At 40.5% G+C, this 11,801-nt stretch overlaps 1 protein-coding gene across 1 annotated transcript in view; it reads right to left on the reverse strand.

The window, feature by feature from the left end:
- The window catches only part of grk3 (G protein-coupled receptor kinase 3), a gene marked incomplete in the record, with an annotated part of 126,858 nt that overhangs the window by 93,991 nt on the left and 21,066 nt on the right, over nt 1-11,801 (reverse strand). Inside the window, 1 exon segment of the mRNA XM_014020574.1 lies at nt 4,198-4,274. Coding sequence (XP_013876028.1) covers nt 4,198-4,274 — 77 coding nt within the window.

Genomic DNA, 11,801 nt, shown 5'->3' on the forward strand with positions numbered 1-11,801 from the left:
GTGCATGGAACAGTTGTGTCACTGCCACGATCAGGAAGAAAACGCAAGCTATCACATGCTGCCGAGAGGAGATTGCCGAGAGGAATGGCTAAACCAGGCTAGAATTAAGGTTTTAGAATGGCCTTCCCAAAGTCCTGACTTAAACCCCATTGAGAACATGTGGACAGTGCTAAAGAAACAGGTTCACGCAAGAAAACCATCACATTTAGCTGAACTGCACCAATTCTGTCAAGAAGAGTGGTCAAACATTTGACCTGAAGCTCTCATGTATAAAAACAGGCTGAAACATGGCATATGGTCAAGTCAACAGAACAGGGTATGCACACATCAAACCTGATGTATTAAATTGTATGTCCGCCAGAATCCAAGCACACTTTTCTTTTGTACATCCTACTTAACGTGGAACTGAGCACACGTGAGACACCTCTGCTGACACGCCTCCATTTAAATATGTTAAAGAGATGCTAATTATTTCCAGTCTGTGTGATGGACATATTTGCAAGATTGGAAATTATACTAGATGCAGGGAAATGATGAATTACCGTATTTTTCGGACTATAAGCCGCAACTTTTTTCCTGAACTTTGAACCATGCGGCTTATAATCCGGTGCGACTTATAAGTGGATTTTTTTCTTCAGCCACCAGGGGGCTCTTATGCTCCATTTGCTTCAACCACTCGCTTCAAAAAAAAGAAGAAAAAAGAAAAGAAAAAAGCGATCGCTTCCAGAGCCGACTGTTGTACCAGGAAGCAGCAATTTAAAGATAGTCAATGGCCAAAAACTAAGAAAAGGGGATAAAACAGACATTTTTCACGGTGGAATCTGACTGATAAAAACTTTGGAGCTTAATCCAGGACCAGTTTGTGGATAAACGTCGAGTGAAGAGCTGCTGACTTTTTTTCCGGCATTGCACTCCCCGGGGAAGGAATCCCATCCAGTGACGTATGCTGGAGCGGGAGGGCTTTCCCAGCAACTGGGCTCTGGGTTTCTCGGGGGAACTATGAAAGGTCAGTGCGAAAACAAATGCCGAACGATCATGTGACGGCACGTCGACCGGTCAGCAGCTGAGCGACCATACTGCCAGCTTAGCCAGAGGTTTAGCACCATTTTGTTTTAGCTAGTAGCAGACACGACACGACGGATCTTCGACAGACACGATATTGGACAGTATGCGGGCCCACATCAYGGATTCGGTGAAAGCAGCCATCAAGAAAACAAACTCAATTCCTGCTGTTATTCTTGGAGGTACAACAAAGTTTTTGCAACCCCTGGACATCAGTGTGAATCGTGCATTTAAAGCACCACTCAGGGCTGAATGGGAGGCTTGGATGACTGACGGGGATAAATCCTTCACAAAAACTGGCCGAATGTGAAGCGCGTCATTTCCTGATGTCTGCCAGTGGATCCTAACAGTGTGGAGCAGGGTGAATGAGTCCACCATCACCAATGGGTTCCTAAGGGCTGGACTGCTACGTGACGAGGACACCACAGCTTCAGAGCCAGCATTACCCCGGGAGGACAACAGATACCGCTGTGTGACGCAGCTTTTCTCAGCTTGTTTAACTCCGACACTGAAGAGGAGGACTTCGATGGTTTCAGTGCGCCTGAGGACGATGAATGAGACGTTTTGTTGGACCAGAAACTGTTAAAGAAAACTACCAAAATAAGGTCAGTTATACAGTATGAACCGTATTCCTTCAAACTTTAATTCTTAAAGGTTTGCTTTTTATGTTTTGATGTTGAATTCACTTTTTTGATGACAAATTTGGGTGTACTGGGTTTTTTTTTTTTATATTGGGGGTGCGGCTTATAGTCCGGTGCGGCTTATATGTTAATGTTCGCGGGGTTTTTTTTTTTAAATGGTGGGTGCGGCTTATAGTCCGAAAAATACGGTAAATGTAATGTGAGTGAGAAAAACTTCCTAAATAAGTGCTGTTTAATGTGTTTGCATCAATTCCAGAAAAGCAGCTGGGCCTGACTGAGTGACAGATCGGGTCCTGGAGGTCTGTGCAGAGCAGATGACAAAGGTCGTCACAGACACTTTTCAATTCAATTCAATTCAAAAATACTTTATTGATCCCAGAGGGAAATTTTGTTTTGGTTTTAATCACTCCTCAGTTTCATGTCAACTTCCCTTACGTCAAAATTAGATTTGATTCTATTTTTGTCAGAGTCAAACAACAAAGATGAAGTCACACCAACAGGAAAAGAAACAAGTACATTCGTATTTTCAAAATAATTCACCAAAAGCAGACTAAATTTTGTTGAAATTCCAACTATATTAATAAATATATCGATATATTTATACACAAATGCTGCCAAAACGTATCATTCTGTTTGGGAAGCAGATGGTAACATGTAGCATGCAGCATTCATTTGAACACTATTTGCATGGATTTTATTTTTAAATCAGAGGTTTCAAAAAGACGACAGGGAAGCAGTTTTAGAGTCTATTGCTCTACACACACTGACCACTCTCTTTCCTATCAAACCAACTACATCTAGTAACTTACAGACAACACAACAGTAGCTGTGTTTCCATTCAATTGTAATTTTGAGTGAATTTTAAAAATTTTGCAAAAAAGGAAAGAACGAATAAATGCGAATCAGACGTGTTTCCATCACCAATTACGTCAGACGCATGCGTGTCGTAAACAGAAAGTAAAAGTCGCATCTCAGGAAAATGGAGAGAAGTTATCAGGAACGTGTTGCTACTATCTGGAAAGTTTTATTTATCGTGTCATATCAATGAGTTCTGGCAATTTTACATGCTGTCTGGAAACGTAGAGAAAGAAATGCGGTTCTCTTCACGTTACGGGAATAAATGAAGATGCCGACAGCTGGAGGAGGGTCCAGCTGCAGTCGCTCTGGCACCAGATAAACAGTGAGAACAGCTGATCAACATGTGAGGTAAACGTTCGCTACGTCAGAACTGATTTGGCTGACTCTCCTTTTGGGCATTAACTCTTAAAAAAAACACACCTCAAGCGAGCGCATCAACTTTTAAGCGAATTAGAGGAAGTTTGTTTCAATCATGCTGTTTCCATTCACCTTTTCTGATGTAATACTTCAAAATGTGCATTAAAAAACATTGATGGAAAGACGGCTTGTGTTTGGTCTAATCACTGATGTGGAGTCTGTATTCGGGAGCAAGTTGGAAAGTCTAGGTGTAAGGATCCCAACCTGCCTTTGCATTTAAAAACAGTGATTTCGGACTTCCAAAGGTCTGGTCATCACCATCCTCACATCAAATTAGAGGTGGAGCAGATCTCCAGGTTTAGGTTTCTGAGTCTGACTGTGATAACGTTTATTTTAAAGGCCTGTCAACTTAGAAGAAAACACTGAGGAATGTTTGTCTGTTTGTTTGTATTTGTTTTATTGTGTCTTGTAAGTCCATGCGGGCTGGGCACATGTCGGAGTGCATGACACGTGTGAAAATAAAACTACTACTACTCCTACATAATCTGTCATCAGGAAAGCTCAGTTTTCTACCTGAGGGAACTAAGAAAACCTGCCACAGCGTATGTTTGTGAACTTTAACTGCTTTACAGTCGAGTGTTGGGCTGTGTGACGGTGTGGTTTACCAACGGCACCAAAGCAGAACAGGTGGGCATACAGCGTGTGATTAGAACTGCTGAAAGAATCATCTGTGTACACTTGCCACACATCAACACCTTCCTTGTCCTGCTGCCTGCATTTCACAGGCCACGCCCTCAAAGACACGTCACACCCTGCCCACCATCTGTTGCAGTCGTTACCATCAGGTTCAGATCAATCCATATAAACGTCACCAAATTCACAAACAGGTTGCTTCCACAAGTCATGAGACTTCTCAACACCTCATTAATTCCTCCCCCAGCCCCACATGTGCACATTATCATAATGTGCATGCAGATTGTTTTTAATGTACCAACTAGTAATCTGACTGGCTTTTCTTAACCTTCATATCATTTTTTAACATTGATTCATTTTATATTGATATCAGGTCTCTAAAATCTAAGCCATGACAATAAAGACCCTGAATATATGTAAATTAGAGTGCATGGTGGTGTCAGAAAGTGATTATTTAGGCTAGTTTATGCAGGGTTCTAATGAATAGATGTGAAGATATTAAATGATAGCATTGTTGTGTTTTTTCTGCGTGTTTAGCAGTGTGTATTTTCACTCAATATGCTAAAAACAAAACTGTGAAACTTACCAATTTTCTGATTGAAAATTTTATCAAACGTCAGTTCGTCTCTCTCCTCCAGGTACTTCTGCATAACACTTCGAATGCTGCAATGACAGGAAGGGTGGGGGAGGGGAAGAAAGTGAATAATGTGCATGACTACAACTGGCTTAATCAGCTGCATGCAGCACAGGCCTCCCTGCTCCTCCAGCTCCCGCTGAGATCCTGACCCAGGTTTGGAACTCTCCCTGCAGCCTGTCCCCTGACGGGAGCAGAGCCACAGGCAGGGACACGGGAGGATTCTGCGGGAGGGAGTCTAGAGAGATACAAGCTGCTTTGGGAATAGGTGTTAATGAGAATAAGACTTGGAAGAATGAATCAATTAGCACCACCCTCATAGGCCTATTAACACTTTATCAGCACCTTACACACAGGACAAGAGAGCAAGAGCAAAGCATCACCTGCAATTACTGCAGCAAACACACACTGAGCACTTGCAAGGCAAGCGTTTGGCTTCGGTGACTGAGTTCACCTGTAACTGCTTTTTTTATTTGTGTAGCATTCTTAAGTTTTGATTAGGGCTGCACGATATATCGAAAACGCATCGTCATCGCGATAACAGCCTGTGCAATATGCATATCGCATAAACTGCCATAAATGGTTGGCTCAAAAGTTAGCATTTTCGAGTTGTCACTCAGACGGAAGTTTGAAGTATTTCACCAATCAAATAGAGCCCTTAAGGCTCCCACATACTCGGGTGTACTTTGTAGCGCTGGGCGGTAGGACCCAAATTTTATATCACGGTACTAACATTTACACCTGTTTCACAGTATATCACGGTGTTTTCCTTTTCATCACAGGTCAGCTGATATTAAAATGTACAAACACTGTTTATTAATTTTTGTCTTTTACTGTACCTTTCCCTCCTCTATGTGTCTTTTCTCTGACTGGTGGTTGGAGACAGTAGTCACGCATTTTGGTCCGGTCGTGAAGGAGAAGGGTTAAGAAAATATTATTATCGGTTCTATAGTTTTATGTTATTTAATAAAGATTAACAGCACAACTCACCTTGCACACTAGTCAACTCAACTCTACTACAAAACTTCTTCCCCCCGGCTTTTCACAATAGAACCACACTAAAGTCTCCATGCGTCTCCACGTCTCCATAATAACCTTGCGTGTTTTATCTAACTGGGCACTTCACCGAAGAGGTGTTTTGTTTATTACATTCAGTGATGGCGAAAACGGGATGTTTTTTTTAACGTCAGTCAATGTAAGCAGCTGAATCGCCACCCGCCACTGCAACAAACTGCTCAACAATAATATTAGCATGCTAACGCACATAGCGGTACTGCGAGAAAAAGTGTCCCCCAGGAAACAGTTCATTGGCGGCCGTGATGAAATGTTCCACACGTGTTCAGGCTATTTATACCAGTTTGTCGGTATTCATAAAACTCATATAACAAAAATTAAAACCGGTATTCGGTACGAAACAATATACCGCCCAGCACTAACTGTGTGCGGTCCGTGAGCCACGTGGACTCCACACATATTGTCCGGATATTTGAGACTTCATACTCTAGCGTACTTACCGCCTGACAAATTCTTTAATTTCTCGCAATTTCAGTCATGATGTCAAGGATCAGGAGGAAGAGATAGTTTGCATTTTAGCTTTAAAACAATAAAAGAAAAAAAGAACAGAACTATCTTACCTAGGATCTGAGCTATTTCCTCGCACAAATTTGTTGCTCGCTGAAAGTCTTTATATTCCTTCATTGACGCATTATTACATTTTCTAAACTCCTCCATGAGACATTTTTCAAGATTTGACTACATTTCGTCCACAAATGACAGATTCTCAACTTTATCAGTTTGGTGTCGCACCCAGAATAGTACATGCCATTGTGCGCAACGCCGATGTAAAAAATTTATCTCTGCACCGACCAGTCCGGCGGACGTCAGCTTCGGGTCCGAGTCCGCCTCGAGTCTGTGCGGACCTCCGCAGACCATAGTACGCCTGAGTATGTGGGGGCCTTTAATGGATTTGGCCAAGTGGATGGATTCCTTCATAAAAAAATCATTTCGGAATGAAAATGATTCGTTTTTTTATGTGTTTTTTTTTCTTTGCTCTGAATCCCGAGCAGAAAGCCATCAAATCTACATAATTATGTATTTGGTATTTGTTCATTTATTGCAAATCATATTGTCATCGCAATATTAAGCACCAATATCGCACATCGCAGATTTTCCTATCGTGCAGCCCTAGTTTTGATGTTTATATTTCCAGAAGAAAAATATCAGCAAATCTCCTTACTGCCCTAAAGAAAAAGACATCTAAAGAGAAATACACAAAAATCTAAAGGCCCAGTTTACACAACGTTCGTTTCGTTATTAACGTGGATTTTCGAGTGAAATCGTAGCTTTTTGCTTTTATATCTTTCTGAAACCAAACGTTTCTGAATTCATGTCTTAGGTGGGTTTTGCAAGGCCCCCTGCTGAGGTGACAGTCACTGAGCGCTCTACCTGCAGCTGCAGTTAATAGTTTGTCTGCGCAAACAGCAGAACAGTGAGTATCAGCTGCTAGTAAAGTTCAGTTTGTCCTACCCTAAAATGCCCTTTTTCAGCACTTCCCACCTCTGTTAATGTCCACTGTTTAATTATATATTTTACTACCAAACACAAATAGGTAAGTACATTTTCTCCCACCACCATGAAAGGCAGGCAAATACTGAATCTGCAATAGTTGAGTTTCTTACACAAAGACAAAAAATAGTCTTCTGATTCTTGTTTTTGAACTTCAGATGTAAAAAATCCCACTTTCTCCACAGAAACACACCAATAGATTTTATCAATTATCTTTTTAAACTACTACTGTGTGTGTGTAGTGAGCATTTTTAAGTGAACTGCTAAGGAAAGTAGAATCAATCTACAGTTAGGTCCATGTCTATTTGGACAATGACACAAAGTTACATTTTTTTACCTGTTTACTGAAACAAATTCAAGTTATAGTTATATAATAAATAAGGACATAAAGTCCAGACATTAAGGTTTCATTTGAGGGTATCACATTAAAATTGGATGAAGGGTTTAGGAGTTCAGCTCCTTAACATGTGCCACCCTGTTTTTAAACTTAGGGACCAAAATTAAATGGACAATTGACTCAAAGGCTATTAGACTGCAGTTGTAGGAATTCCTTCATTATGTCATTCTCAATAAAGCAGACAAAAGGCCAAGAGTTGATTTGAGGTGTGGTGCTTGCATTTAGTAGATTTTGCTGTGAAGAAAACATGCGGTCAAAGGAGCTTTTCGAGGAGGTGAAAGTGATCCTTAAGCTGCAAAAACAGAAAAAACCCATCCAAGAAACTGATATAAAATTAGGAGTGATAAAATCTACAGCAGGGCTTTTCAACTAAATTCCTCTGGGGGCCCAGTTCCTACAAACCAACAGCTCAGGGGCCACACATCCAGCAATTAGTCATATAAATAAAGTAATAATAAATTAATAAATAAATAAAGTGTTACCTTTGGAACATTTTATTTTGCTGCATTTAACCATAATTACAACATACGGAGCCCTATAATACAAGTAGTGATAATTAAACAATATCAAAAACAAAAATAACACTTTGTCTCCTATTTGACACAAATATTATTTTGACAGCTCTGACTTGCCAATTTTTTAAACCAATTTTATTTTCACTTATATAATTTTATCTTCAACTACTTGAAATTTTAACTGTCTTGAGTAGGGCTGCCATGATTAGTCGATTAGTCGACGACTAATCGATTATTAAAATAATTGATGACTAATTTAATAATCGATCGTTTTTTGTTGTTGTTTTTTTTTTTTGTTGTTCTTTACTTTGTTTTTCTCTCCAAACTGCTTTGACACCTTCCACTGCCACATCTGCCTTTCTGTCCTTGACACACATGCACAGTAGTGGTAACTGGGGTAGGCCGTGGACGTCACAAGACATTATACAGACAGGCTCTGGTGTCATGGGTACCTGCCAACGGAGATCAAAATTGTGGGATCTTTTTAAGAAAATGAAAGAGAAACCTGTACAATATCTGCAAGGCAGAACTTGCCTTCCACAGCAATTGTTTTTAGTTAGCATATAGCTAAAATCTAACGAGGGTTATATTATAGCAGCTGCATTCTGGCACGATAAGCTGTACGTTTTTTATTCAATTAACATATGATCCGATTAGTCGACTAATCAAAAAAATAATCGGTGATTAATCAATTATAAAAATAATCGTTTGTGGCAGCCCTAGTCTTGAGTATTCATAGAAATGTTTTTACCAGGTTCTAGCTAAGATTCTGACATTTCTGTAGATACCAAACAGGTCTATGTCTAACTAAAATAAGTTATAGTAATTCAAGTAGAAAACTGGAGGTTTGGGCTTAAGAGATGAGTGAACCAATGGGCGGGTCGAACTCTGGTCACTGGACCCCCAGTTGAGTAGCCCTGATCTACAGTTTGCTATATCATGAAAAAGAAAAAAGCACTGGTGAACTCATCAATGCAAAAAGACCTGGACGCCAAAGGAAGACAACAATGGTGGATGATGGCAGAATAATCTCCATGGTGAAGAGAAACCCCTTCACAACAGCCAACCAAGAGAAAAAAACTCTCCAGGAGGTAGAAGTATCAATATCCAAATCTACCATAAAGAGAAGACAGCATGAATGTAAATACAGAGGGTTCACTGAACGCTGCAAGACACTCAGAAGCCTTAAGTTTAAAAAAGGCTCGATTGGACTTTGCTAAAAATAACAATTAAAAAATCCTGCACAGTTCTGGAAGAGCATTCTTTGGAGATGAAACCAAGATCAACCTCTACCAGAATAATGGAAAGAGAAAAGTCTGGCGAAGGTGTGTTACAGCTCATGATCCAAAGCACCACATCATCTGTAAAACACAGTAGAGCAGTGTGATGGCTTGGGCATGCATGGCTGCCAGTGGCACTGGGTCACTAGTGTTTCTTGATGCTGTGACACAGGAGACAGCAGCCCAATGAATTCTGACGTATTCAGAGCCATACTGTGTGCTCAGATCCAGCCAAATGCAGCCAAACTGATTGGTCATCGTTTCATACTACAGATGGACAATGACCCAAAACATAAAAGACAAAGAACCCCGGAGTTTATTAAAGCAAAGAAGTGGAATATTCTTGCTTGAATCTCTCTCCATAACCTGTACGTCTCCAGGACTGTGAAGTGAGCAGGTGGGATCACAGCTGACCCTTCTCACCCTGCAGCCTGTTCATACCACTCCCCTCAGGCAGAAGGTTTCGGTCCATTCAGGCCAGAACATCCCACCATAAGAACAGTTTCTTCCCCTCTGCCATCAGACTCTTGAACATTTAGAGCATTTAGAACACGTGACTCTAAAACTCTGCCTTGGCCACTTTATCACTGGTTTCTTAAACAACACAACTCTGACTATATTGTTTTTCTGGTCACTTTTATCATTGGATCTAACTGCACTACTCCAAATATACTGTCTGCTCTGAATACTGTATTGTATTCTGTATTTTATTATATTTTCCTTTATTCTTTGTATTTTCTTCTTTTGTTATATTTGATACCTATTGCACCTTTACACCGAAGCAAATTCCTAGTCTGTGAATCCTGTTCATTGACAATGGCAATAAAACTGATTCTGATTTTGAATGGCCAAATGAGTCACCTGATCTCAACCCAATTGAGCATTTCACTTGTTAAATACTATACTTCAGATATAAAAGGCCCACAACCAAACACCAACTGAAAACCGCCGCAGTAAAGACAAGGCAGAGCATTAAAAAGGAAAAAACAGTGTCTGGTCATGTCCATGAGTTCAAGACTTTAGGCAGTTGTTGCCAACATTAGGTTTTTGAACCAAGTAACAGAAAATCAATATTTTATATACAATTGTTTAATTTGTCAAATTACAATTGAGTCCATGAAAAGAAGGGATTGCGTTTGAAAAATGCTTTAGTTCCTCACATTTCTATGCAATCTTTTTGTTCAAAGCTGAGAGTCTGAGCTTCAAATGCATCTGAAATGCTCTGTTTAAAATTCATTGTGGTCATGTACAGAACCAAAATTAGAAATATGTCGTCTCTGTCAAACTAGATATGGACCTAACTGGTTTCACAGCAATACCATGTTTTTAAGTCAGAAAATGGGCGAGCAGCTGCTGCACTTTTATTGAGCAGGATGGAATTCGATCGCTCAGGACAGATGTTAGTGCCATCAAGACCCATCAGTCATGGATCAGACTCCCCAGAGGTCAGATATTGCTTTTAGGAGCTTTCAGGCCACCTGAGACAAACTGTGCTTTTAACCATTTGAGGTTCACCAATGCTGTGGCCCTTCTCTGTCGTTATAACTATGTTTATCAAGTCTTTTTAAGCCCTGCTTCAGGAAACACTTTTTTAGCTCAATCGTTATGTATGTTGATTGTCAGAGAAAATGGAACATTCTTGTAGCATGTGCAGTATTAAAACTTCATTAAATAGCAAAAGCAGAAGCCACCTGTCACCAGTGTGTGATAGTAGTAGGTGTTCTTTGATGAACATGTGCAGCAGCACGTAGACTGCGAGTTTTCACTCCTATAACTCTTCTTTTGCTCTTTCGTGTTCTGCTTTGAACATTAAACCAGAGACCTACAAAGCGGTAACTATGGAGTCTACATAAAACCTAAAACCAAATGACACAAAAGACACCTGTTGAATGATCCAAATAGACGACTTGAAAGTAATGTGGGTCAGTGCAACCTGATCAGTGATCACCAAATGCAACATGGTAACATTCAGCTGCAGGAACAAGAACCCAGGAAGTAAATACTTCCTCTTTACACGAGGCCTGCTTGCCCCATTGAATCATTAGCAAACCGACGCTGGATTTCATGCATGAAACCACTCCTAACACCACATAAAGAGTTACTGTAAAACCAACGCATTATCTGACAATAAAACACAGAAAGGCAGCAACACATTCTGCTAGTGTGACTAGTAAGTCTGCATTAGAGTGCCTGCTGTACAGACAGCTTTAACCAACCTTGATACTAAAAACAAAAGTGCTTTATAAGAAAACAATCAAGTATCACAGAGCATTTCAGCACCACACAAGCAGAATTTCATACTTCTGAGAAATCTGCCACCACAAAATCAGGCTGAAGATAAAGCCTTTATTATTATTTTTTTTTTATCAAAAGCCTAAAGAGTCACTCTCCCAATACCCCCAACACTTTCTACCAAAGCAGACCCCAGCTGGAAACAGCGGCTCTACATATCAACAGTAGCTAACAGGAACGGATGACCGCAGCAGAGAGAAAGACAAACAAGCTCCTGCTGCGACAGCAAAATTTGAGTGACAGGATGACTGCCAGAACACTGTGATAAATAAGGCTATAACATCCACAGGGGGTGGTTGTGATGCTGAGACTCGAGGGCTGGACTGTGACAAATGTAGCACCAGCACCATCACTGCTGCATTATGATGAACCCTTACTTGTAGAAAACATTTGCAGAAAAGTCTGAGCTTGTTAAGCGTGTGCCTTCATCGTCTATGTCAGGGGTCTGCAACCTATGGCTCTGGGGCTGCATTTGGCTCTTTGGTCCCTCTACATTGGCTCTTTGAA

This window comes from Austrofundulus limnaeus, unplaced genomic scaffold (assembly GCF_001266775.1).
Source record: "Austrofundulus limnaeus strain Quisiro unplaced genomic scaffold, Austrofundulus_limnaeus-1.0 Scaffold258, whole genome shotgun sequence".
In the NCBI taxonomy this organism is placed as follows: domain Eukaryota; kingdom Metazoa; phylum Chordata; class Actinopteri; order Cyprinodontiformes; family Rivulidae; genus Austrofundulus; species Austrofundulus limnaeus.